General features: G+C 49.3%; 1 protein-coding gene across 6 annotated transcripts; it reads right to left on the bottom strand.

The window, feature by feature from the left end:
- Nucleotides 1-99: 99 nt before the first annotated feature.
- On the bottom strand, nt 100-27,753 carry PI4KB (phosphatidylinositol 4-kinase beta). 6 transcript variants are annotated; one of them, XM_060090523.1, is made up of 14 exons: nt 27,367-27,753; nt 25,165-25,343; nt 24,218-24,348; nt 19,311-20,247; nt 14,724-14,768; nt 12,055-12,282; nt 10,465-10,692; nt 8,719-8,828; nt 8,029-8,133; nt 7,716-7,839; nt 6,724-6,989; nt 2,422-2,554; nt 2,057-2,177; nt 100-989 (listed from the first exon to the last, which is right to left on the bottom strand). In XM_060090523.1, the coding sequence occupies exons 4-14, from the start codon at nt 20,217-20,219 to the stop codon at nt 808-810; spliced, it is 2,451 nt and encodes an 816-aa protein (XP_059946506.1). In that variant the 5' UTR covers nt 20,220-20,247; nt 24,218-24,348; nt 25,165-25,343; nt 27,367-27,753; the 3' UTR covers nt 100-807. The 6 variants fall into 6 exon arrangements, with proteins under 6 accessions (XP_059946506.1, XP_059946505.1, XP_059946504.1 ...); XM_060090522.1 differs by lacking the exon at nt 24,218-24,348; XM_060090521.1 differs by lacking the exons at nt 24,218-24,348; nt 25,165-25,343.
- Nucleotides 27,754-27,900: the final 147 nt, after the last annotated feature.

Genomic DNA, 27,900 nt, shown 5'->3' on the forward strand with positions numbered 1-27,900 from the left:
CCTCCACCTCGTTGTGTGTGGTGCCTTTTGTATCCTGGACACTGAGGCATCTGTTCACTCCCTACCCCTGAAAGAAAAATACAACTCAGAAATGACACAGATGGCTAACTAAGGACTTTATTTCAAACAAAAATGAAAAATAAAAAATTGAGAGCTAGTTCCCTGGGTGTGGGGAAGGGATAAGGGCAAGGAATTCCCCACGGCTAGGCCAATACCCTCAGACCGGAGGGGCTGTGATCATTCCCTTCCTCACTCCTGGGATGGGGAACCTCAGCAAGTGCAGGACCCTATGCCAAAGCCCACCTACCAAGGGGAACTCGGGCTAGGGGGGCAGTCCCTGGGAGGCGACAGAGTCGGGCAGCAGCATGGCCAAAGGCCAACCACAGGATCGAGTCCTTAGTACCAAGAACCTACTCTTTTCTCCTTCCTGGGACCCAGGACACATTAAGAGGATGGCCTGCGGAAAGAACCTCTCGAATCCTAGTGAGGAGAAGGCAGGCCCCAGTGTCCCTCACATTGATCACTTCTGTTCTCTGGAGGGCGTGAGCCCTGGAGTCTGCCAGCTGGTAATACTGGCACAGCTGGTGGGGGGCGGTAGGGAAGCCCCAAGTCTGGACCCCACAGCTGGTTCTCCCAACCCCCCGGCAAGCTCTACAGTTACCACATGATCCTCTATTTCTTGCCTTGCATTTCCCTTGGTGGATGGCTGGGTGGGTGGGGCTTCCTGGTTTAGGGTTTCTCTGACATGGGCCTTCCCAGGGAGGGTCCCCTGCATCCCCCACTGCTCCGGGGCCTGAGAAGGAGGTGTCACATGATGCCGTTGGTGAGGTACTGGAAGCCATCGTAGAGTTTGGTGGTGATGGACCGCATGCTGCCGTCCACCATCTGCTCCACCAGCAGCTGGAGCTGCTCCTCAGTCATGCTCATGTGGAACCTCTCCTTGAGGTTGCGGATGGTACTGGAGCCATGGAAGCAAGGAAGCTGAGAACCTGGGGGCAGCAGCAAGCAAACAGGGTCACGGATGGAAAGGAGGGAGCGGCAAGGTAACAGCCGCCACAGCCAGTGCAGAGCCGGGCTATCTAAGGTGCCCCTTCCCTCCCACCTCAGATCCCTGACAGTGTGGATGCAGTTCTGCTTGGGCACAGAAGGGAGAATTGGCAGGAGGCCCTTCTTGAGCCCTTTGTCCCACAATCCTAAGCCCCTCTAGGTGAGGGCACGAGGGCAGAGGGCCAACACATCTCCCCCAGTAAGGGCGGAGGGAGCAGCCTTAGGACCCAGAGGGAGGGCTGGGAAGCGTCTAGGGAATGGGCCCTGAACTGGGCACTCATCTGCTTGCAGGCCTCTGCCTATGCTACGTCTGACACTCACAGATGACCTGGGCCACCGTCATCACGGGGCCAGACGGGGATGCTCCTGAGCAACAGCGACAGCCTGTGGGGTGGGGGCAGGGATGGGGAGGAGGAGACTGGCAGCTCAGACCGGGTGGACACCACAGCCTTGAGGGAGTGGGGACGAGGACCCAGGGATCCTGGACAAAAGACTGTAGATGGCAAGGCCGTGAGGAAACAGCAGTGAAAGTAGATAAAGATGAGAGAGGAACCCGTCTCGGCTCAAGAGCAGAAGGGCTGAGTGTCAGGACAGGGAAGGGGTCTGAGGAGAGGGCAATCAGAGGTCAAAGGCCAGTGGCTGCAAACACCTGAGCTGGTGAAGAGCCGAGCGATGGAAGTTAAACGAGGGGTGGGGAGATGAGACGGGACCAGGAGGCTGGAGACAGGGCTGTCCTTTCTCTGAACGCACCTGGGAGGTAGTTTTCTGCCGCCTCGCCCTCCCACCCCCAGGACTAGCTCTGTGAGGAATCGGGAGGAATGTGCGGGAGGAGAAAACGGGGGCACCGGACCAGAGCTGGAAACCCTCTGGGAGGCCCCACCCCCAGTCCTGAGGTGTAGTAATCAACTTTCTGGAGGTTCCATGCCCCAGGGCCCCAACGTAAGTGGGAATCCCAGGGCACTATGGGTACCGCCCTATCGCCAAACGCCTGGCTTCTCCCCAGCCCCACCTTGCTGCATGATCTCCACGATCTGCACCACTTTATCCATGTGTTTCCGAGCAGCAATCAGCCCCTGCAGCATCAGCATCTTGTAGTAGTTGAACATGTCGCCATCCAGGCCGCCCATCACCTGGGAGGAGAGGAGAGAGCTGTGTGCGCAAAGGGGCTCAGCGTCAGGACTTCCTCCCTTGGGCCAACGTGCCAAATTCCGTTACTTCCCCAACTCTTATCAGGCAGGAAGCCTCCCAGGACATCCAACCTCACCCTGACTTATGGCCATTTCTGTTCTGTTTGTCCCCATTTGGGGGGAGCCCGTCAGCTCCCCATCCCACGACAGAAAGAACACAGTGAGGCACCTCTCCTTCCTGACTCACGTCTACAAACTCTGTGGTCAGCTTAAAGGCTGATGTCTCAAAGCCCAGGTTTCGGGGTGAGCTGGACAGGATGAAGCCAAAGTCGATGTGGATGATGTGGCCTTCTGCGTCCAACAGGATGTTCCCATTGTGCCTGAGGAGGGGGCGGAGCAGAGGGAGAGGCAGCAGTAAGTCCCACGGAGGTGGGAGCTTCCAGCTGCGACACACTGGCCCCAGGGCACCAGGCAGGGGCCCCGCCACGTCTCCCGCTGCCTGTAACTCTGGGTCCAGCCTCCTAGAACCCAAAGCTAGCAGTGAGAAGAAAGGAAATCAGAAAAGGAAACTGCTAACAAAGCCTGTGGGGCCTCACTTGCTATCATTAACAGCTTAATAAAATAGGTTAAGATGATCCAAATTTCCCGGTAATTGTGATTCTAAGCACCCAAGCCAATCCCAATCTAGCAGAGAACTGGGAAGCTAGGAAAGAAGGCCTCTGCGCGCCAACCAGCTGTTACAGAGGCCAAGCACTTGGCTTAGGGGGAGGCCTCCAGTCACAACCTAATTACCTGTGTTCTGTTTGTAATTCCTATCGGCCCATTGCAGATCAGAAACCCCACCCCACCGGAAGGGAGCAGAGATCCCAGGCTGAGTGGAGTTTAAATGTGAAATGGTCTGGGGCTTCGAGGAGTCAGTGTTAACTATCTGGTAAAACCACTTATGTAAAAAAATTCTCAGGAGGCAATTCCTACAGGCTAGCTGCTGGAAGAACAGTTAAAGGGAGATAAATCCTAGGTCTCTGTGATTCCCACATGAATGGCCAGTCGAAAGAGGAACAATTAACATGCAAAGCATGTGAGGCCTGGCCCATAACAGACCTCCTCAGTGTCAACAGAGGCTTTGTTAGGCTAAGTGCTCACGGTCTGAGGCCACCTTCTCTGGGGTTGGTCTGACTGGCCAAAAGACGGGACAGAGGGAGAACCCAGTCCCACCCGAGTCCTTCCCCCTCTGGGAAAGCATGACAAGTTTAGCAACACACACAGTCTTGAAAGCCAGAAAGTTCTAGATGTCCTAGTCCAGCCTCTCATTTTACAGGTGAGAGGTGAGGAAACAGAGGCCATGAGAGGAAAACTGACTGACTTGTCCAAGGTCCCAGGCCAGTGAGAGGCAGTTTCACTCTCTCCTTAAGTGCTGGAGTTGGCTCCAGCCGCAAAGCTACGGGGAACTCATTCTGAAGCAGTTAAGGAGACCTTCAACTGCTTCCCGCTTGGGGCCCCCTTCACCGCTGCCACTTCTCTCCAGTGGATGAGTCCATTCATGACTTGACTATATCTACTCTTTTTTGAGTTATGAAAGGTTAACCAGCTGCCTGCCCCCCTCTCCCCCTTTTAAAGGATGGACTCCCATCTTCCAAATATATTAGTCTCCTAAGGAAAAGCCCAGAGGCCTGACTAGCACCTGCTTCCCTGCCTCCACTTACTCAACCCAGGGGTTCAGGCTCCAGGCTCTCTGGGCCCTGGGTTCCAAATGCTGACTCTTTAGGGACAGTCTAAAGCTTGCAACCAGATTCCTTATAAATAATGACATTTCCCCTCAGTCCTCAAATGCAAAGCCTCTGCTGGCTTTATCTGTAAGGCTGGCAGGGTGGAAGGAGCACAGGTTCTGAAAGTTCCCTGACCCTTATTTCCCTCCTGAGGAAACACCTGTCTGACAGCATTTTCATCTGGTTTCAATATAAGAATGTCAGGCCAAACAGGCCTGTGAAAAGATGCTCAACATTGCTAATTATTAGAGAAATGCAAGTCAAAACCAAAATGAGGTAACACCTCATACCAGTCAGAATGGCCATCATCAAAAAGTCTACAAATAATAAATGCTGGAGAGGGTGTGGAGAAAAGGGAATGTAAATTGGTGGAGCCACTATGGAAAACAGTATGGAGGTTCCTTAAAAAACTAAAATTAGGACTTCCCTGGTGGCACAGTGGTTAAGAATCCGCCTGCCAAAGCAGGGGACACGGGTTCAATCCCTGGTCCAGGAAGATCCCACATGCCGTGGAGCAACTAAGCCCGTGTGCCACAACTACTGACCCTGCATGCCACAACTACTGAGCCTGTGTGCCACAACTACTGAAGTCCGCACACCCTAGAGCCCGTGTTCCACAACAAAGAGAAGCCACCGCAATGAGAAGCCCACGCACCGCAACAAAGAGTAGCCCCCACTCGCAGCAACTAGAGAAAGCCCACGCTCAGCAACGAAGGCCCAACGCAGCCAAAAATAAATTAATTAATTAAAAAAAAGGATACATGCACCTCAATGTTCACTGCAGCATTATTTACAATAGCCAAGGCAAGGAAGCAACCTAAATGTCCATCAACAGATCAATGGATAAATAAGATGTGGTGTGTATGTGTGTATGTACACACACACACACACACACACACACACACAATGGAATATTACTCAGCCACAAAAAAGAATGAAATAATGCCATCTGCAGCAACAGGGATGGACCTAGAGATCATCATACTAAATGAAGTAAGTCAGAAAGACAAATATTATGTGGTATCACTTCTATGTGGAATCTAAAAAACTAATACAAATGAATTTATTCACAGAACAGAAACAGACTCATAGACACAGAAAACAAACTTATGATTACCAAAGGGGAAGGGGGCAATAAATTAGGAGTATGAGATTAACAGATACACACTACCATACATAAAATAAACAAGGGCTTTCCTGGTGGTGCAGTGGTTAAGAATCCGCCTGCCAGTGCAGGGGATACGTGTTCGAGCCCTGGTCTGGGAAGATCCCACATGCCACAGAAGCAACTAAGCCCATGCGCCACAACTACTGAGCCTGCGCTCTAGAGCCTGCCTGCCACAACTACTGAGCCCGGGTGCCAGAACTACTGAAGCCCATGCACCTAGAGCCCATGCTCTGCAACAAGAGAAGCCACCACATTGAGAAGCCCACACACCTAGAGCCCGTGCCCTGCAACAAGAGAAGCCACCACATTGAGAAGCCCACACACCGAAGTGAAGAGTAGCCCCTGCTCGCTGCAACTAAAAGAAAGCCCGCAGGCAGCAATGAGGACCCAATGCAGCCAAATAAAATAAATTAATTTAAAAAAATAAAATAAACAACAAGGATTTACTGTATAGCACAAGGAAGTGTAGTCAATATCTTGTATAAAACTATAATGGAAAAGAATCTGAAAAAGAATGTGTGTGTGTATGTGTGTGTGTGTATACCTGAATCACTTTGCTATACACCTGAAACTAACACAATATTGCAAATCAACTATACTTCAATTAAAAAAAAAAAAAGAATGTTAGGCCATCATAGGCATTTAATAGATGCTAGATTTCTGATAAGTGGCTCTGTTTAGCTGATCTTAATGTGCTGCCGTAACACTGGAAGCACAGGCCACTGAATGAGTGCTTTCCCAGGACAGCTGCCCTATGCCCTCGGAGAGGCACAACTCACAGGAGCATTCTAGGTATTGACCCTGAGTCACTGTCTGGAGACGGTCTTAAAAAGCAGAGCCTCAAGGGTGTAATTATCTTTGTATGGTATGTTGTTCATCTACATGCGAAGCTGAGCTTCATAAAGGTCACATGATATCGAGAGAAATGACAGCTCTGGGCAAAACAACAGATACGTAAGAGTTTTGGAAATCGTATGTTGGAACGAGGAGGAGCGTGTAGGGCTGGGAGTTTCAACTCTGTGTCCACCGTGTCTCACAACCATCTGCGCCTTTCTGCTGTCAGTCACCACCACTGCCCTCAGGCCAGGCCTCACTACCTCTAGCTTCACTGCAAAGGCCCACTTACATCCAACATCACCCGCGGTGCCAAAGGGCGCATTCACTCAACACAGACTGGATCACGGCACTCCCTCTGCCTGCAGAATAAAACTCCTCAGCCTCATAATGAAGGCCCCACTAATCTGGCCTCAACTTATCTGACATCACTGCTACTACTGTGCCATGCAGTGTGGCCCAAGCTTTAATCACCTCGAGCAGTTTCCTCTGCCTGGGACATCCTTCCCCCACAGCTTTCTCTGTCCTCATTCTCATTCGTCCTTCAAGACCCTGCTTGCTCAAACCCTTGCTCCTCCCATGAATCCTTCACTTCTTTGGCCCTTACCCTGATACTTGTCAGTCTGCCTCCTAGCCTTAATGGCACATGAACGTGTCTGTCTCTGCTTAAAATATGTTGTTTCACCTTTACATTTTGGCAATGGAAGGTCGTGATGAATAAATGAAGGGCCAGAGGGAACCCTGAAGGAAAGGTTAGGACGAGGGACAGGAATTCACCTACCTGTCTTTGACTTGCAGCAGGTAGCAGACCAAGCAGTAGCCAGCACAACTCTGCACAAAATTGCGCTGAGCACTGAGGAATGCCTCAGTAGTGTAACTGCCATGCTCCTGCAGGAAGTAATCGAGCAAGGAGAGCTGTGACTGTTTCTTCACCTGGTGGATAGACACAGCATTGACCACTGGTTCAATCATGCCACTGTCGGCCGAAATCACAAGAATCTTGTATGGCTTGATCCACAGGGGTACTCGCTCCTGTTCCCAAATGGACTGTGAGGAAACACAGAGGCATTGTGACTCTCTCTAAGTGGGGGGAGGAGGCTAAAATCCCCTCTGTCCCCAACCTTGGACAGTTCCCATCCTTAGTGGCCTTGAATTCTAGGCCACCAAGTGAGTAAAACCCCCTGATCCCACTGAGAACCAGGAAGTTTTGAAAGCAAGTCCAGGGTCTGACAAGACACAGGGTGGCATGTGAGAAAAGGTATCTCATAGAGAGATATCCAAAAAAGGGAGGGAGAAGAGGAAACCTTGCTGTCACCTCCCAAGCTGGGTGAGTGGGAGCTATTAACCCAAGTTGAAAGAACAGGGGAAAAGACCAAAAAGGATTTAGGGTCAGAGAAAAGTTTCTCCAGAAAATGAAAATATTTATATAAAGAACTGATTAAACAGGTGAAGTTGCTTGTAGGCAACTAACCTGGGGGTCAGGGGGATTGACATCTCAGCCCACTGCAACCCACTTGCTGCAAATCAGTTGGGAGTTCCGATCAGTGATCAGAACAGGTGCCAGTCACAAAAGGGCCACAAGAGGTCGCTGTGGAGCCGCTCCCGGGGCTGTACTTCCTGGTAGGAGCACCAGCTTAGCTTAACATAAATCCAACTTAGACCTGGGCAGGAAGATGGTCCCCAGCAGAGCTCCCTGCAGAAGGACCTGCGTGATCACCTCAGGTGGGCTGCAGATGGGCTGAGTTTCCCTTCTTTCTCCCTCCCTTCTCTTACCTGCAGTTGCTTCAACACCTGGAAGGCCAGCAGCTCCTGCCGAAGGTCATCCCCACACTTGACAATGACTGACAGGAGCCGCCAGTTGGGGAGATGGCCATAGGGGGAGCCCTCTCTAATGCGCCTGTGAAGAGAAGCAAAAAGGTATCAAAGGGTGATGCCAGGTTGAGGACAGAGACAAGGCTTCTATCAAAAATCCAAATCAAACTCCTCACAAGGTAAGGACCCAGACCTCCGCCTGGGGGCCTGATGGATTTTGCCGGCGGGTGGTGAGCTGAGAGACAGTATGGATGGTGGACCCCACCCAACTCACCGCACTTTCTCCTGCCAGGGCTCTTTGAGAGCAACTGCAGAAGGGTCTTCTGGGTCTCGTTTGAAGGCTGTGGGGGTGTGAGCCAGCTGCTCCGAAAGGCGCCGTCTAGCAGGAAGAAACTATATCATTTGCTTGGAGGAGTTACCCCAGATCCTCGTGTCCCTGTCTATGCCAGCATTTCCTGCACTGATTCCTTGATTCTGGGCACACAGAGATAGAAACCTGGGCTGAGAAAGACTCACGGAAGGAAACACACCACTGATATCTTTTTGCTAATCTGGTGGTTTGTAATCATGTTCAATGCAGATTACCAGGCCCTGCCCATTCTCCTACCAAGATTCTGCATTCAGAACAGGTGTGGCTCCCGCATCTGCATTTCCAACAAGATCTCCTCCCTCTCCCTGGATTCTGACACGTGTGTCCTCAGACCCACTCTGGGAAATGCCGTTGTAATTCCTTCCTCTGGTGCTTTCATTCCTTTGGAGTCCTTTTAAAATTTAACTTCTTTCTGTAGTAGTCCACTAATTTCTCAACCCACACCTTCAATGCCTCAAGTTTGGTGGTCTCAGGACAAGGACAGAGTAAGGAGAGAGAAGAGGGAAAGACACAGGCTGACAGAGAGGAAGCGGACAGAGAGAAAGGCAGTGCCTAAGAGAGGGATGAATGACGGGCAACATGGTCTGGCCATACCGGATGTCGCCTGCTGCAATGAACACAGGCTCCTTGCTCTCCTGGCTGGTGATGCTGTCCACGGAGAACTGGGAGATGTTGTCACAGCTGTTGGTGTGCACTTCAGGGAGCTGGGGAGAGCAGGGGACTGCAGGTCAGAAGCGCTGAGCACAGGGCTTGCCTCTTTCACCTCCTCCTCAGATCACCCTGCGTGCTGCTATGTCCACGACACGATCAGCGCTCCCTTCCAAACCCTGCTCCAAAAAGCCTCCCCTGGTTACGCACCATCCTGACCACTTGGACCCCAAACTGCCTAGCCACCCCCCCCACAGATCCTCTAGCAGTGTTTTTCAATGTGTCAACTACCTGCATCAGAATTACCTGGAATGCTGCTAAAACGTAGATCCCAAACCTCACCATCAATCTGAATTAGAATTACTGGGAATAGGATCTGGAAGTCTGAATTTCTAACAAGTTCTCCAGAAGACTTCTAACACACTCAAGTTTGCAAACCACTGCCATGACCATCACAGAAAGCTGAACTTTCAGGCTTATATTGAGAGCTCCCCAAGGCCAGGGATGCATTCTCCCTTAGGGTCCAGAAAAGACCCTCTCCAGGCTAGGTTCCTCTGAGCAATTTCTTCAACTTAAGTCATTCAGTCTTATCTCCCCATCTCTCTCTAACTATATTCTACCAGACCCCATGGTCCGTATCAAGTCCCTTCTTTACTCTTTCCTTTGTACAAGTGCATTTCTCCTTAACCCCATTGATCACTTACTGCACATTGCCTTGTTGTGTATCTTACACACAGATTTTTTTCTTAAATGTCTGCATCCAGTCTCCCCATTTGGACTGTAAGCTCAAGTACAGAGTCTGCCTTTTCACAAAGTGAAATCTGGTTGTGCTACAGCTCTAATAAAATCCTGCTCTGGATCCCTACAACCCCAGAACAAAATCCAAGTTTCTTTCCACAGCTTACAATCTGGCCCATGACGGCCTCTCCAGCCTCATTCTTCACCACCTCCTCATCTCACGACCACACATCACAGCCACACAAAATTTCTTTCTATTCTTAAAATGGGCCAAGCTCTCTCATGTCTTCCAGTCTTTGCATTTGCTGGCTCCTCTGCCTGGAATACTCTGTACAGCTAATTCCTACCTACCTTCAGGCCTCAGCTGAGATATTATTTCCTCCAGGAAATCTTTTGGGGCATGTCCCACCCCAAGTCTGGAATAAGTGCTACCTCCACCCTCAGGTGCTCCCATGACACCCCATCCTCTCCAGCACAACCTGGATCACACCTCACTACACCTACCTGCTGACTGGCCTCGTTCCCTCTCCTATTAGGTCATAAGCCCCTTGCAGGCAGGGGCCAAGCCTTGTTTACTAGCACACAGCACTCAGGGCTGGCACAAAGGCCCTCCATAAACATTCCTTGAATGAATGAATGTATGACTGATTCTTCTCTGCGTTCCTAAGACAACTTTATATCGTAGGTGTTCAATGTATATTTTGATTAAATTTTTCACACTCCCCTGGGCTTAGAAGTTCCTTCTTACAGTAAGCCCAAATTCTTCTTGCAGGAAAACGAGCTCCACTTGAATCTGTTCCAGACCAGAGCTGTTCAGAGCTGTCCCCTCTCACACCTGTCACTACCTATGGCACTCATTTGGGTACTTGCTTCAGCCTGCCTCAGGGTGTGTCGGGTTGTCTTAAATACATTGAAAGTTCCAGAATAGGTGCTGTGCCCTTGGAGCTCCCTCACCTCCACCTGCAGCTCGCCTATGTCATCCACCGACCAGGCCTCATCATCGTTGTCATAGTTGGGCACAGTGCTGAAGCTGCCTGCCCGCTGCTCGTGGGTGATGCCACATTCGGGCAGGTTCTCTACAGACCGGGTGCTACGAATTCGGTTCTCTGGGATCCGGGCGGGGACGTTGGTGGTGTCGAAGTTTTCACATTCGAGGACTTCCACGTAGATCAGGTAGGGAGCCTGCAGGTAAGTGAGAACAGTATTTGCAACTTACCTCCACCACTGTTCCCCCCAACCCTCAACTCTGCTAACACGGTTCTTCCTGCTGCCCACTCCTGCTCCAACCTGAATCTATCGGTCCCCTGACACCAGGAATGCCATATTTAGGGCAGGAACTTATCTTATGGGTGCTGCTACTTTGTGAGCTCCAATTCTTAACGTCTTTTAGTTCTCTCCTTAATTAAAAACATACCTGAGGTGTTTCCCTCTTCAGCCATGGCTAAAATACTAATGTTTTCCCCTGAAGTAGTGCTTCTTAAATGTTGGTTTGCATGAGAACCACCTGGGGTGCATGTTGAAAACTGACTTACTTGGGGCCCAACTCAAATCTAGTAACTCAGTCTGGGGCTGGAGCCCAGGAATCTGCATTTTAAAAAAGGCATCCACCTTCCCCAGGTGGTTCTACTACAAGAGGTGTCCCCCAAACTGAACAGGACACAGTCTTGTAAAGCAGTGGTCCACACGCTATTCTGCTTATGTACTTCCTAAAAGTATTTTGAAAAATCATGTATCCCCTCAGTTTTAAGTTGACAGCTAAAAGTTTTCATGGGAAGTTAGTTGCCAAAGTATATACTTTCTGGTGTCATGCAAATATTGATATTTTAAAATAAAACTGTTACATCACTGTCTTAAAAAAAAAAAAGAATCTGGCTGAGAGAGTACGCAGGTCTTTAAAATGTTTCAGCTCAGCTTCAAAATGTATAGATGATGCACCCGGGCAAAACCATTCCAAATCATCAATTACCACCCATTCAAAGAGGCCTGAATGCCTCTGTGGGCTTGTCCTAAAAACAGACAAAACGAGTGGGAAAAAGTTGGGCATCGTTCCAAGCAGGATTCTAATCTTCAATGCGTCTTCTGGGAAAAAAATCTGAACCATTAGTGCTCATTTCAACCAGCAGACTAATTTAGCTAATTCTCTCCTTCTCCCTGCCCACTGTGATCAGAAAAGGTCTTAGAAACAAAGATTTCTCTACTCTCATTGTTGCTGTACCTGGAAAGCCTAAGAGTTATAGAAGGGCTGGAGAAGAGCTACCAAAAGGACTGTGAGGAGCGGAGAAGAGCGGCTCTCTCCTAAGACATGGCAAGAGGCAAGCTGAAAAGACCAGGCCTCTTTGATCCAGAAAAACAAAGCCCAAGAAGGGGGACAGGAGGGCCCTCGGAATCACAACAGTACTCAGGTGAAGTCAAGGCTGACACGTGCACGTGAGCTACGGAGGGAGTCTAGGATGCTGGTGGGGCACCCCTGGGCACATACACACACCCTGGACAACGACAGGAGTAGTCAGATGAGGGGTATGGTTTGGGCCAGAGCCCACCTACCTTGTCCTTAGAGTTGAGGACAACAGCCTGGGTGTGGGGCACGCGGACCACGTGGTGGTCAAAACCAGCAGTGGGCAGCCAGACTCGGGCAGGGAGCTTATGGTTGAGCAGGGAGAGCTCTGAGATCAGCCGCTGTGTTTTCTGTTCCTTGGTGGGGAGCGTGGCCAGCCGCTTGCCAATCGCCATCAGGGACTTGATGAATTCTCGCTCGGGAGCCAGTCTGACGGGCTACAGGGGGTTGGGGTGAAGTAGAAGATGGTGAAGAAACCATAGAAAAAAGTGGCCCAGTCACTCCTGGCCATGCAGGGCAGGAGTCTCAGTGTCTCTAGAACTCCAGGGAAGGAGCTACCTTTAGGCCCTTGTAGGAGATCCCGCCCACCCCTGTCAACTTGAATTGGGAACAGGTGGAAAAGCCAGCACAGTCCTTCTCCACAGGCTATTTCTTGAGGGTAAGGGGGGGATGTGTGAATCCAGGTCACCAGGTGCACCCCTCTTCTCTTGGACTTGAGTTTCTGAGGAACTGTCCCAAGGCTTCCAGATGGGTGGGGGGATGACATCCAAGGAGGTTAGCCAGGGACCCAGAGAGAAATGCTGCTTACACCTGAAGTGCTTCACCCATCTCAAGAATGAGGCTGTCCCTCTCCCCACCTGGATGCTTGGGCTGGGTGTCCGCCAGGGCCCACAAGACTAAGGAGGGGAACGGCGAGTCAGTATCTCCCCTTTCAAAGGAGGACTCAATCTATAAGTGACTTTTGTTGCTTTCCACGGCATCCCCCTGTCCACCCCACAATCTCTCACAAAGGGTCAATGCACATGCAGGGGATGAGGGAAGGATGAGCTGACTTTGCACTAATGAGGGAACAATCAGTGGGAAAAGAAAAAGCAGATGGAGGGAGGTAGGGGTGGGCAGGTGGGTGGAGAAAACAACAGCTCCTTTCAGCCCCTGATGATGGCCCTGAAGACCTGTCTTTTTCAGTGAATCCTCCTTGGATCCTCTTCCCCTACCTCTCAGGGACTAGGCTCCCCATATTAGCTCCCTCCTGTGAGCTTGGCTGCTCACGCTGGGCACTTCATTCTCAGAAAGGGCAAAGTCAGTCTGGGGAGTAAGGCGGGGGTGGGGAAAAAGATGGACTCAGCTAGACAGGAAGAAGGGCTCTCTTCCCAGCCTAAGTCCTTCTACCGTAAGGGGCATTTTATCAGGATAGCCACCCCGTTCCATCTCTCCTCACCTAGATAAGAACAGTATCTCTTCCTCTTATAGAAACAGTAGTATTTCACTCAGCAGGCTTCTCTCCCTCTCTGTGTGTCTTGCTTAGTTTCCTGAGTGAGAATTTCTACCCTCATTCCCTCACACTGCAAAAAAGAACTTTTGAAAGCTGGGCAGTACCATGCCCACCTCTGCATGTGTACAGAGCCAGGGTTCAAAGGGACAGCTCATCTCTCAGCCTCTACCCCACAGGGGGCTGGCTCAGGTCCCCATACAATAATGAAAAACAGGGAGTCTGAATCAGTCAGGAATGCTTTGGGAGGCACAGTTGAAGAGATAAAGACAGTAAGACAATAGAACCAGACCTCTATGGTCCCTGGAAATATCCCAGTGGTTTAATAGAGAAAGAGAAAGAAAGGAAAAGGAAATTTGGAGACTCACTCCTTTGTTCATCCTTATCCCCTAATCCATCCACTCAGGTGGCAAATGGTCATGGTCCCAAGGACCCTCCACCCCAAACAATTCATAATTATCTCAGATTAGAAACAACAGAATTCCTTCCCATCCTCAATTCAGCATTTGGGTCGGGGGCCCCTAAGTTACGTCAGCATGTTGGAAATATGACCCCAGGCCTCGAGAGAGAGGCACTGCCACATGGGAGGAGATAGGAATCATGACTGAAAGGGGATCAGCACAGAACAAACTGATTGTGTAGACAAATCAAAAATAAAGTGTAATAAAATCATCCAAACTCCCAGAGGGTCCAGCATTTCCTCTCACGTCTCTGCCCAGCAACAAGGTCCGAGACCCTGTGGGACCAGAGGGTCAGGGGTTAGTTCAGAGGGAACAAGAAAGGAGAATGAGGATTAAGGAACATCGTGGGCCGTGAGCTGGGAAAGGGAAGAACTCAGACCTGGAAGAAATGTGGTTGAAGTTAAAAAGAAAACTGGCTGTGGGGAGGCAAAACTTTCCTTCAGGCCAAATCCTGTTTGCTTTTCGGGTCAGCTCACCCAGCACAGGGCCTAGCATTTGGAAGACACTGAATAAGTATTTGATGGTCTGATGGCAGAAGCCGTGGGGAAAGGGTTCTGGGTGGGAGAAACAGGATCCTCAGGGTTTCCTGCCAAGCAGTTTTTGGCTCCAATCCAGGGATAAATTCTACCTCTCTCCCAGCTGTTTGCTCTAGAGACCCAGGAGCTGGGGGCTGAGTTGCACTGCATCCCAGATGTCTCTGGGAGAAGGATCAGCTGAGCCCCACTCAGCCTGGGCTCAGAGCACTGGCAATAAACAGCAGGGGGCTCCTCCAGGTCTGGGAGGCCTGGGAGGGAGGAGCTGATGTCCCAGGAAGAAAAGGCACCTTTTAACTCCAGCCTTGGCCTGGGGACTCAGAAGACCTGGGGACGGAGAGGAAATGCGGCCATGGGGGGAGCCTGCCACCCAGTCCCAGCCTGGCCCCACTTACGGAACTGAATGAAATATCAATACTCTCGGTGCTGGAGGAGAGCTCCTGGGAAAGGGCCAAAGGGCAAAGGGGAGAAGGAGGGGGCGGAGAGGGAAGGGAGAGAGACAAAGGCAAAGAATTTAGCTCCAACTTGGATCATAACTGCTTCTCTTGTGTAGCTCTACCTTTCTGCTTTAATGAAAGAAAGTCAACCCACAAATGCCACTTGCCCAGAATCTTGACACTTGTGGAAGATGCTGGAAAGCTAGTGCAAACCTTGAGGTCAGAAAGGTTGAAGAGACAACTGTCCTCTGCTTTCCACTTTCTTCCCTTCTATTCTTGCCTGCACAAGTCTTCCTTCTGGGACAAATCCTAAAGCTGGATCCCTCAGGGAGGTAACCGCGCTGCCAAGCTTCCCTGCTTTCTCTTCATCCACTCACATGCTCTCAACCAACCCCTTCTCCATGGAGACCACCATCGAGAGACTTAACAAGCTTCAGGGCCCCCACGCTGGAAATGCCATGTTCCTCCAGCTTCTTGGAAGCGTCGAGGAGGAAGCAGAAGAGCTCAGCTCTCAGTGCCGGGTGCCTCTCCTCTCGAATCAGCCTCATTATCACCCTGGGAAACCTAATCCCAACCTTCAATCATGTGACAAGGGATACCATGGACCCATGAGCATGAAATTTCTGGGCTGGATGCTGCTGGGAGTTAAGGATGAATAACTTTCTTACCTACCAAACTTCTGTAGGCTTCCTATCAGGGTATTTCACATGATACTCAATAAATTACAATTTTTTTGACGTAAGTTGGGGAGCCAGGTACCAGCTGAATCCAACTGAGAAAGCTGAGCAGCAGCAGCTGTCCTAGTCCCAGCCCAGGGGATTTAGCTAAACCTCACCCCATTCCTATGTCTTACTGGTGTCTGTAAGAAAAACAGGGGAAAGGGCCAGTACTGAAGCTCATTCAGCGGCTCTGCTGCAGCTCGTGCACAGGCCCATCCTGGGTTCTGTCCACCAGGGTCTCCCAGAGCAGGAAGAAGGGGCAATATGTGTGCACAAATGTGCAGCAAGGGAGGGGCCTGGACTTGAGAGACAAAGTCCCGGGAACTCCCAGGGCAGGAGGACAGTGGTCACTGAGCTACTCTGCAATCCGCGTTTGAAGCAACTACTTAATTCAATTCCACGGTTTAAGTTCTATTCTAGCTGAAGGTCCTCTAGTCAGGTCTTTCTTTGAAGAACCTAGGGAGAGGGGCACTTTGAGGGAGAAGTGAAGCTGAACAACTGCTTTGGGCAGGGGTGGGAGGGAGAATTGAGGCAGCGAGGATGCTAGAGGCTATGGTGACTTACTGGTTCAATTTTTACTCATGAGCTGGGTGGGGAAGGAACAGCAGGCAGGATATTGGTTCCATGAGCCACGCTCCAGCTGACTCTCCTACAGACAGGACTGTCCTGACTCATTAACAGCTTTGGGGGAAGGGAGGTATATCATGACCTGCTCCGCTCTCCTACTCTGTAGGCTTGAGTCACTCAAACTGAGTCAGCTCCAAGGAGAAAAGCTTGAGGCCAAGAAGCTGACATCACACTCTATTAGGCTGAAAGGCCTGCTGCAGCTTACAGTGTGATATGCAGCATATTTCTCTGTACAAAGGTTATTGCCCTGAGAAGACAAAGCTGATCTACAAGTGTCATTATGTGCAGTGTGGGGCTAGCAGCTAAATTACTGCCCCCTGCACCCCCAACCCTATGCCAGAATATTTACCATTTGGTTACAACTGCAAAACTGCCTGAACAGAGCTCCCTGACTAGGCTGATAGAAACTGCTTTGAAGGAGTGGGCTTGGAAGGGTGGAGAATGGTGGGAGATGGAAGGAATCAGCGCTAGAGCCCTCTGAATGTAGGGGAGAGTGTAAAGGATTCCTCATTAAAAGAAAACAACCTTCTGTGAGATCTGGGCAGAGAAGAACTCTGTAGGGATACCCCAGGCAGGAAGAGACTTGTATGAGCACCTGGGCCTTTTCTTTGAGGCCTCTCTTCACCCTCCTGAGCTTCCCTACTGGTGGCAGGAGGGTAGGATTAAACTCCGAACCCACAGGAAAGTGAGAGATGGGGAGCGGTGTGTCTCTCCTTCTGGAATCTCTGCTCAGACCTGAGATAATTATGTTTTGTTTTAGGAAGCTGTATACTTCCTCCTCATATGCAGGAATCAACATTTCAAGAGTCACAAGCTCCACCAAGAAACTGTTAGAACTAATAAATTCAGTAAATTTTCAGGATACAAAATCAAGAGCCACAAAGTAAACAATTTCCTAGTTAATGCGATCTCCATACAACCTTGTAAGTTCCTGGAGTGAAGGACAGCATTTTACCCTTCATCCTCCACTGCCTCTAGTGCAGGGCTCCACACAGTATACAAGCTCAGGAGCTATATGTTGAGTGAATAAATGTTGCATGATGGGGAGAAGGAGTATTAGAAAGAAAGAAAAACAATTCCCTTGGTATTTGGGAGACAAAGGCCTTGAAAGATGTATTCTCAAAATGCCAAAGGGGTTTGGAGAGACCTCTGTGCTGAAGACTCCAATGCTCAGACTCCTGGTGACTCTCACTCTCACATTTCCTGAGGAGCCACAGTGGATTCAGGTGTCTCTTTCTGCCAGCATCAGATAACTTGGAAGTGCCTGGGGACGTGGTATCTCCTTCCTTTCCTGGATCTATTGACCCAAGATAAAGGAGCCAGGTTGGGAAGAATGGCAGCTGGAGAAGCCAACCTAGAGGATTTAAGCACTCACAGAATACCTGTGTCTCAGCATCACCCCAAATCCCATCCTAGACAGGAGTCAGATGCAAGGAAGAGGGACTGAGGACCAACACAGAGTAAGAAAAGCCAGAGGCCTGTTTTTCTGGTCCTAAGATAAGAACTACAAAATGCCTGCAGAGAAAAGCCAAGAGGCACCAAGGGATTCACTTGCAGCTGCTCCCACTCATACTGATACAGGCTCCCTCTGATACCCCAAGAGGAGGAGCTCCCAAACACTTCACGACCTTAGTCCCACCGGCTCTGGATGATTCTTCTTGCTGTGCAACAGCCTCCCTTCATGACCCTAGGCCGCCCTGCCAAGCTCAACCAGAAATGAAAATGGTCTATTCTGGTTCTGAGAACACTTGGGCTCTGCCTGTGCATGGATGTGGAAACCTTCATGGCTAAGGCTTAGGCTGTTCTTCCCCATATGTACTCCGACAGCTGAGGCCTGGTCTGATATGCACTGGTTGAGAGACCTGGGGCAAATCATCTAACCGCTCTAAGCTGTTTCCTCAATGGTAAAATAATACCTGTCTCTTAGGGTTGTTGTGAGGATTAAATGTAAAGTATTTGACATGATGCTTGGCACGTAGTAAGTGCTCAATAAATGTTAGTTCCTTTAGCTTCACTATTATTCTCACAATAAAATACCCAATTTCCAGAGAGACCAGGCTCTGTAGTCTCCCCTGCTCTTGCCTTTTCCCTTCCCTAGTCACTCTGACCTCTCTCTAGTTGAAAGAAGTCCCTTTGTATCAAAAACGTGAGTGGGTTATGTGCCCCACAGAGGCAGATGCCAGCACAACTATATGCATTTTCCAACAACGCAAATTCCTCGTTCTTTTCTCCCTTCTTTTCTCGGCTAGGCTGGCAGCCAGGATGGGAGCGTGGCTGGTGGTGAGTCAGGGGTGGGGTGGGGACGGGGACACCATTGTCTGGCTGGGACATCAGGTCTCTGATACTACTGGTTGTCCACCGAGCAACTTCCCCTGCTGTCTGTCCAGATATGGAATGAAAGGTGGGTATAACCTACTGATGTGCTTATCTCATCCCTGCTCTATATCCTAAATGGGATACCCTGACTGCTGCTTTCTCTTCTTTAGGTTTCAGATCCTTGACTAGACACTGGGTATGCCCAAGATTTACTCTATTACCAGGACTGCTTCCCTCTTCCTTTTGTGCTTCTCCCAAATGATATGGGAAAAAAACAAGCAAGACATCCTTTCCCCCAAGGAAAGGCGGGGGGGAGGGCATTCTGCAGATGCCTCAATGATAGGGAATGAACCTTACCCTTATGTCAACAAACAGCAGGATCTTCAGGGAGTGGGGGAGAGGGATTATGAGGAGTGGCTAGGAGGATGAAGCTGAGGTTCCACTTAACATCTCCCCTCCCGCAGCACACACAAAATTCACACACAGGGTCCCTTCTCCTCCCCCATGGTTGCTGCTCTGAGAGGTCCTGGTAGATATCCCAGGTTTCAAGTCAGGCTGGGGAGGGTCTCTGCCACAGTTCTCAGTAAGAGAATGGAAGTGCAGTTTAGGAAAAACACATTGGACAGGGTCAGGAGTATCAGCCTTGCTGTTAGCTATATGACCTGAGGAAAGTCACTTTATCTCTCTGGGTCTCCAAGTTCTTCCTTTGTAAAATGAGGCAGCTGGAATACATGAATTCTAAAGTCTTTTTCCATTCTAACATTCCATGCTTTTATCGATGAAATGAAACAGAGGGACGGAGAGAAAAGGACAGAGTAACCCTATGTCAGACATCCTGTCTCCATGCCACCTTGCTTACCCCTGTCCCTCCCGGGAATTTTACCTCATCCTCATTCTCCACTTTAGGATTGCTGGCTGTTCGTTTCAGGTTGCTGCTGAGACTTATGCTGGCGGTGGCATCTGACTTAGAGCGCTGGTGAGTCCTTTTAGAGGGAGACAGCCCTGTGTCAGGGGCTGGGCTCAAGGAGGGCAGCTCCCTCTTTCGGTGAGCTGGCTTCAGCTCATCTGAGAGGATCAGCTTCCGTAGCTTGGTCCCGCGGGAGTGTCGTTGAGTGGAAATGTGCATGTCTGAAGAGTAGGCCCCCAGCAACAGGGCACACTGGAGAGAAAAGTTAATGCTCTGGCGGCAACGGTGGACGATATAGGGCTTGATGGCATCACCCACGTCCTCATCCATGTGAATGTACATGTTAAGCAACTGGGGCAAATAGAAGTCCACATCCTCATTACGAAAGCAGAAGAGCCGGTTGCCGATGTACGCTTGCACTCCGGGCTCCTTGGAGTTATACAGGTATGAAATGGCCATGGAGATGTCAAATAGTTTCGACTCAAACAGCCTCAGCAGCCAAGACTGTTTGGCTGAGTTGTTCTGCCGCCGCCTTCTTGCTCCCTTGGCTGTGCCCGAGGCCACCGTGGCCCCCATCTCATCTTCCTCCTCCCTTATCTGGGAGGATGGATCATCCAGGCAACGGATCTCACTGTCCACACCATCCCCATTGACCAACTCCAGTGGGGTGCCTCTGATAGAGATGGCCACACCTCCATGCAAAAGCTTGACTTTCTCCAGCACCTCCTGGCAGGCCTTCTGGGCCACCTCAGGGTCTATCACTGATAGTTCCCCGACCCCCTCCGTGATGACACTTAGCAAGGAGCCCCCATTGTTCCCTGATGGGCCAGGAGTGGGCTCAGAAGTTGGCTTCAGCAGGGCAGGCTCCACTACCGTGTCTCCCATGGCCACAGCCAGACTTCAAGCTTCCAGGCTACGGAAGGAAGGAGGGAGGGAGAAAGGAACAGAAAGGGAGACACGTACACACACTGGTTAGTGGTGCCATCCTCAGGTCTTCCCTTCATCATGAAACCTTCCCTAGCACCTCCCTTCTTTATGTCTTCCTGGACTCATTCAAAATCAGATGAAAAGACCTCTCCTCCCAGGAAGCTTTCCCTGACTACCTCTCTCCACTTCTGATTGCTACATTACTCTTCATTCCTTCTGCACTTAGTTACTCAGCTTAGCCTCTATTCTTAACTTGTATTTGCAGAATGCTGCTTTACATGTGTTTTGTTCATATAGGTTTACAAATTCTTCAGGTAGACTGGGAAGCAATTCTGGTTTTAATTCCCTTGTCCCCAACTCTTCAAATGCTTTTCTATCTCCATATCTCCCTTTAAATGCCTGCCAATAACCTTTTCCTTTTCCTCTTTGAACTGTATTTTCTTACTCATATAACACTCCATACACTGGTCCTGAACATCTCACCTTTATTTAGTGTTAAAATCTTGATGTATTTTTCTAGTTACAGATACTTTCTTACCTCCCCTTTAGACTCAAAGTTCCCAAGAAATAAGGGCCAGCATCACACCCGGCTTCACTGAGAAGAAAAAGCTCTAAAACAACCATCATCCCTGCTGAAGTGTGCCATTTCTCTGTTCGTCTGACTTCATGACATCATTCTCCCTTTCTCAAGTGCTGTGGCAAGCTGAAGGATAGTGGAAAAACTCCTGAACTTGGAGTCAAATAGGCTGAGGTTCAGAATCCTGGCTCTGCCATTATGAGGATGTGTAAACTTATACAAACCACATATCTTCTGAGTTTCAGTTTCCTCAACTGCAAAATGGGAAAAACATATCTACTTCTTATTGTTGCTGTGTAGAATAAATAACTTTATGTGTGTAAAAGGATCTAACACAGTCCCTGGCACACAGTAGTACTTAACAAATGCTAGTTGAATCCTAATCACCTAAAAGGTTAGTAAACGATGCGTGTGCACACACACATGTTGTTTATAAGGGAAGTGAACTGCAGTTAGTGCTCGTTACTTGAGACTCTTCCAAAACAATTATCCCAACACTACTTTCCCCATTCTCATACACACACTCCAAGAACTGGAGGGGCTGTGAGAAGGCAAAAAGATATCAGGCTGGAACTCATGTGTCTAGAATGTCCAAAGAACAGGGAGGGGCAGGAATCACATAACCAAGAATCCCTCTCTGGAGGGACTCTCAGAAGGAAAGTCAGTGAGAGAACACTGTTGATAAAAGCCATTGCCTTTCTAGAATGATTCTTCAGAGCCTCACCAAATCCAAATCAGGAGAATCAGTGCAGAACAGGAGGAAATTTCAAAGCAAGGACTGGGAGAGGCACACTGTTAATGTCAGACCAACCCAGCTCTGGAGTCTGGCTGTAGTCAGCAATGGACTCAGAGGCCTCTTCACAAAAATACAAATAGAGTGCATCTAAGACACACTCAAGAGCATGAGCAAGAGGAAGGCAGAAGCAACTGTGGAGCTGGAATGCAGGTAATTTCCAACCGACAGTGACATCAGCTTTGACACTAGTGAACCTGGGTGCATATACTTTGGGTAAGTGGAAGGAGGCTCAAGATACAGATTCTCTAGTCACTCTGCAAAGCCCCGGTTTCCACTGCCACTCTTCCACTGCCTCTTCTTGCACCTCTGAAATGTTAAGACTCAAGGTTACCTTCATTTGCCCAACATTATATAGTACAGCTCCCTGACTCCCAGCAGTCAACCAGTAAAGTTTTGCAGGAAGACAGATGGGGAACTCAAGTTCTCAGAAAGCATCAAAAATGGCTGCTTTGGCTTATCTTTCTCCCAACTCTGTCAAGCAAGAAGTTCATTCCCAAATTTAGTTTCTCTGATGCAGTTTTGAGCTTGGGATCAGCAAAAAGGTGGCAACTCTTTCACTATGCTCTCTCCCAAATTAGGCAGTGCCCTCTGAGCAGCAGAACCAGCATGGCTGCCCGTGCAGATCTGTCTCTACTCGCAACTATGGGTTGCACAGGAATAATAAGAAGGAAGCTTTAGTCATTCCCTGCCGCACCTTTGTAGGACACTCTGCACCAGAGGGTCACTCAAATTCAACTGGGACCACTACCTTTTAGGTCTGCTTAGAAACTCACACAACAGCCTCAATCACTTTATACAGCCAACTCTTTTTTCTCAATCTCTCTCTGCTTGGCCCATTTTTCTCTTTCCCTCTACTCCAGAGACTTCCAAGTCACCAAAAGCTCCTAAAAATCCACTTTTCAAAACTTGCAAGGGAAATGAAGTTCAGACATTCTCCACAAACAGCATCTCAGACTTCACTAGGAAACACAGAAGATTTGGAAATGGTCACAATTGGGATTATTACTGGCACCAGGAAGGAAGGAAAGGAGACCATCATTTCTTTTATTCCAGGGCTCAGTTAGAAATCCCACATCACAGTGTTCAGGGGACTTCCCGCTGAATAGAACAGGTCCCCAATTTGGCAGCCTCTACTCTCCAGGGAACAGACAATGTCAAGAGAAGGAGGAAAACCAAACTCCTCTCCGGTATAGGCAGCTCTGCCACTAGAAACTACCAAACTGGAGCTAGGCCTCCCTCCTGGCCTTTCTGAGCCTCAGGAAGTGCCTGCATCTGAAGCAAGTCATGGGGAAAAGGAGGAGTTGAAGGAAATTTAGGTTGTTTTGGCAATTTAGGCAATAAGAAATAAGAAATGGATTCTCCCAAACCTAAATCCAGAGATGGTCTTCAACATCAATTCATTCATTTTCAAATGCAAAGAAAACATAGCTTTGATAAGTAACTATTCTAAAGAGAGTGAAAGGACTAGAAAGCGAAAAAGGAAGAAACAGTTTCTGTATTCACCACCCTTCTCCTTATAAGTCAGAGAACAAGAAAAACACGAGAGAAGGAAATCCAAACCTTTAGGATCAAATGACTCCTATGGCTCTCAAGGACATTCAGACAACTGAGGCTCCACATTTCACGCTGGGAGCCTAAACTGGCCTTCCAGGGAGACTGGAAGGGAACTGAAGAGGCCGACCCGCCCCAGACTAGCAGCTGGCCTCTAGGAAAGGGGTGTGTGTGTGGGGGGGGGGGGCATGTTGAAAACCGACTGGCTCCACACGTTATGTCTGGGCAATGCAGGGAATCTTCAGCTGAGCATCAGAGGGTTGTTCAGGGCAAAGCAGAGAACAGCAGCAGTGAAAGAGGACAGAGAGGGTACATATGCATGTGTTCTGTGACTGAGCATTTAAGTAAATGTTTGCAGAAGACTCTGGTGGGGAGGGAATGCTATCACTTAACATGGCTTCCCGCCTCTCATCACCTCAAAAGATTTTAGGCAAACAACCCTCCATGGCCTCCGTTAAAGGACCTGGTGGGTTGTTCTCTGGTAGGACAGGATATAAAGGGCCCCAAATCAATTTCCTCACTCAGTTAATCACCATTCCCTTCTTAAAATCTTTTTCCATGAACTAGATAAATACAATTGCTTCAGATCACGTTTTTATGTGTTTCTGTGTTTTCATAGATGACCCGTAAGAGATCATCTAATTTAGCGTTCTGCCTCCAAGCGGATACGTGAGCTCAATTTTCTTCCACTTCCTTTTAAAAGATCCCTTTGGAAAAAAAAAAAAAGACCCCTTTGAGATGGATCATGTGAATTGGAAAAAAGAGCAGTGGAGCCAGTATCTTCATCCTACAAGGTAGATAGTTAAGAGAGGCTATTAAAAGTTAAGGGAAAGATCAGAAGATTCAAATATGTTATTTAAAGTTACACAGGGGACTTCCCTGGTGGTGCAGTGGTTAAGAATCCGCCTGCCAATGCAGGGACACGGGTTCGAGCCCTGGTCCGGGAAGATCCCACATGCTGCGGAGCAACTATGCCTGTGCGCCACAACTACTGAGCCTGCACTCTAGAGCCCATGAACCACAACTACTTACTGAGCCTAAGTGCCACAACTACTGAAGCTCGCACGCCTAGAGCCCGTGCTCCGCAACAAGAGAAGCCACCGTGATGAGAAGCCTGCGCACCGCAAGAAGAGTAGCCCCCGCTCACTGCAACTGGAGAAAGCCTGAGCGCAGCAACGGAGACCCAACGCAGCCAAAAAAAAAAAAAAAAAAAAAAAAAAAAGTTACACAGGCTTCCAGTAGAAATAAAAATGACAATATATAAGCAAGAGGTGTGAATCTTCTAAAGTGCAATCTTCTTTTGTAACAATTAATAAACCAAGAAACAAAGGCACAAGCATTTTATCTAAGGCTATGGCAATAACTGTCAGAGAGAAACACTGAAATAATTAAGATGTTAACTCTAGGAGTAGGGATGAAGGGAAAGGGAGTATAGATTTTCATCATAAACTCTTTAAGTACAATTGGATTTGTTCAAATGCATGTATGCCTTTAGTAGTAATTTTTAAAAGAAGTTGCTCTTCTAAAGAGACTCCTAATCATCCTAAGCTGCCTGTTCTGTGGTTGAGAATTTCCTCCTCACGTCTCAAGGTTTAACTCAAACCTTTCTTTAAGGAGGTCTGAGCTCATCTTTCCCCCTTAACCTTAACGGTAAAAATGGAGATTGAGTACAACCTTCTCCTTGTAGAAACAAAGAGTCGAGCAGTCAAACAGGCTCAAGCCCTACAAGGAACCAGGTAAACACTTACCCAAGGCCCCAAGGCAGGGTGGCATCAGGGGAGAGGGCATTCTCAAGCTACCAACAGGAGGGTAGGGAGAGCAGTGGTCTCTGGGTAGTTAAGTCAATATTGAATCAGGCTGAGAATTCTGTTCAGGGCTATAGAGCTGGTATAAGCAGATTCTAGCCAGACAGCCCAAGCCAGCTCTGGGAGCCCCTGCTGTAACAGACAGATGGCAAAGAAAGCAACCTGTACACTCACCTCTCTCTGAATTGTTCCTTCCTGCTGCAAGCTCCAAATGCACTTGAACTAGGCCCTCTCTTGTCTCATGCCAGTTACTGAGAGGTCCCTCTCAAACTTCTTCCCCAAATCAAAGAATCTCAATTTGCTGCTTTAGATGGCATTCACCAAACATGTTCTTGTGCAGTGTGGACCCAGCTCTGAGAAGGAAGCAGGGAAACTAAGGGAAATATGACTTCTCTTTGGGGGTGCTTCCAAGGAGTGAAGCTGCTCCTAAAAAGGGGAATTATGAGATTGGACACTGGCTAACGAGGAGGGGGACAAAGGGAGAAGTGGGATGAGGCAGCACGATTACTTTCAAACAGGCGTAGAGTAGGAAGATGAATGGAACTTCATATGCTCTCTTCGCTATCGCAGGCCAAGAGACATGGCATACAAGGAAGCAACTAGTTTCCTAAGGCCTAACTCACTCCAAGGTTTCTTTTCCAGCCAGTTTCTTCAAAGGACTTTCCCACAAACATACTTTCCATCTACAGAATCTGGAGTTATGGCTCAAGTACAAGAGGAACAGCAAAGGTGGTCAGCAACTTACAGCAGTGGGGGAAAAAAGCAAGGCAGATGAAAGAAGATGGCCTGGAGCTTGTCTTTCAAACTGATTTACTCCCATGGTTTTAAGACTAGAAAGGCCCAACAGAGAGACCAGAATGAAAGAAAATTCTCAGAACAACTAAATCACTACTCATAAATACCTTGTGTCTGAGGAACCCAGAATGTTTTGTAAACAGATAATTAAGTCTCATTTTTCCCCCCAACCCACATCCTGCTATAAGCCTATTACTGCACTGATGCCTATAGAGTGGGCCATTTTCCCAAGAAAAGTCACTCTAAAGGTCAGGTGAGGAAGTCACATGCTGAACTCAGGAGTCCTGATTCTGAATATACAAGCTCTTTCCATTGTCTCATGTTCCTTTCCCCAGTTACCCCCTGACCAACCCCACTCCAGGCCTAAACTCTTAAGGAATCAACCAAAACCATTCTAGTGAAGCCACAGACAGTAAACTGATTCCTCTTAGGAGTGGGAGGAGCCTCTATTCTGTGATCCCTTTAAGACAAGCCTAAAATTAAATAATCCAAAACAAAACTTCTCACAACCTCATTCAGTTCCCATGCAGGACTGTTCGTTCTCCAACAAAGTGTAATCTGATAGGAACTTCTTTTAAACTTGCTCCATCCTTCAGAAACACCCTTCTGTCCAGAGAAAAGCCTGCGACAGCTGAGGCTCCCCCCCCCCAACACATTTTCTTCTTAGCTCAAGGTTTAGCTGATCCCGAAATAAGTGGTATGTAAAGGTAGAGTATGACAGAGAACACGTAAAGACCATAGGGAAAACAGAACCAAGTGTCACAAGGATCAGCAAAACCCTTGAAACTCGAGGGAGGTGTCGAAGTTGGAAATCCTGAATGGGAAGGGGCACTGTCAGATCTCTCTTCTACAGGAACAAATCTCCAGAGGTTGGGGGAATTGAGGAAGGGTAGAGGGAAGTTAAAGAAAGTTACAGGAATCATAAAGCACTCCAGAGAAGAAGGGTAAGGCGTAAGGTCAAAGGAGAATGTAAGTAGTACTTTGGGAATGATGGTGAGAGCCTAGATCCCTTCAGGAGAAGGGAATAGACAATTCTTGGAAGCCAGGAGCTGGGTGGGTGGGTGGCAGTGAGGTAACGGAATCAGAAGCAGCAGAGAAGAGAGGGCCACAATCTTTAGATCAGGGAAAAGGGAACCCAGTGCTGGGGTGGCATAGAGACATCGGAGGAAAGGGACAAAATAGGAAAAGGGGTAAAGGCGGAGGCCATGGGAAAGATCCGGGGCTGGAGCACAGACAACGAGGAAAGACAAACAAGGATGGACATTATTAAAGGAGTCGTGATGTGGAAAGGGTTGACGACTTAAAATAATTCGGGACGGAGGCAACAGGGATAAGAGTGAGGGAGGGGGGAATCCCCGGGCAGAGGGAGGAGCTAAACAGAAGAGGAAGCCAAAAAGCAGAGGAGGACCCCAGGCTTGGGAAGAAAGGGTGGAGAAGGAACCCAGGGTGCAGCTGCCACCGGGAGGGCAGTTTTGTAGTCAAACCCAGGTGTGGGGGCGGGGGACGCTGTGCGGGACAGGGTGGGAGAGGGACCCCTTCACACACAGGGCAGGGGGCACTCACGGGGTAGGAGGAGCTCACCTCCGGGGGACCCCGGCGGAGGGGGTGCGGGCGGTCGGGGTCGGCCTGCCGACACCGCCGCCTCAGCAGCAGCAGCGGCTCCCGGGTTCCATTGGCTGCCTGCGCTTCCCTGACAGCGGCCGCGGCGGCTGCACCAGGCCCCGGCTGCCGGGGCTGCCCTCGGCGCCGCCTGAGGGGGCCTTCGCGCTGCCTCACTTTCGACCGGGCCTCACAACTTTCTCTTCCTCCCTCGCACAACCAAGACCAAAAAAAAAAAAAAATCCCCAGCAGATCTCGATTTTCTTCTGAGTTCAGGCCCTTCTTCGTGGGCTATGCTTTCTTGCTTCTCCGACGCTCAGGACCCTACCGATCCCATAGTAATCTAGGGAGTCGGGTGAGCTGCCTGGAACATGCCTGTTCAGAAATAGAGAAGGGGGCGGGGAAGAGATATTTGGCAGCTGGGGAGGGAGGAGAAGACGGGGGGAGGAGCTTACGGGTGGGAGGAGGGGCCAATCTTTGGGAGGCGGACCTAAGAGGCAGCGTTTGCGAGGCTAA

This window comes from Mesoplodon densirostris, chromosome 2 (genome assembly GCF_025265405.1).
Source record: "Mesoplodon densirostris isolate mMesDen1 chromosome 2, mMesDen1 primary haplotype, whole genome shotgun sequence".
Lineage (NCBI taxonomy): Eukaryota > Metazoa > Chordata > Mammalia > Artiodactyla > Ziphiidae > Mesoplodon > Mesoplodon densirostris.

What these genes read in the sequence shown, in the direction of transcription:
- PI4KB (XM_060090521.1), bottom strand. Translation starts at nt 20,219, where the DNA reads ATGGGAGACACGGTAGTGGAGCCTGCCCTGCTGAAGCCAACTTCTGAG. An exon ending in AGGTGTTGAAGCAACTGCAG is followed by an intron (nt 6,990 to 7,715) that starts GTAAGAGAAGGG and finishes GTTTCCTCACAG; the next exon opens with TCCATTTGGGAACAGGAGCG. An exon ending in TGACCACAGAGTTTGTAGAC is followed by an intron (nt 2,178 to 2,421) that starts GTGAGTCAGGAA and finishes CTCTCCTCCCAG; the next exon opens with GTGATGGGCGGCCTGGATGG.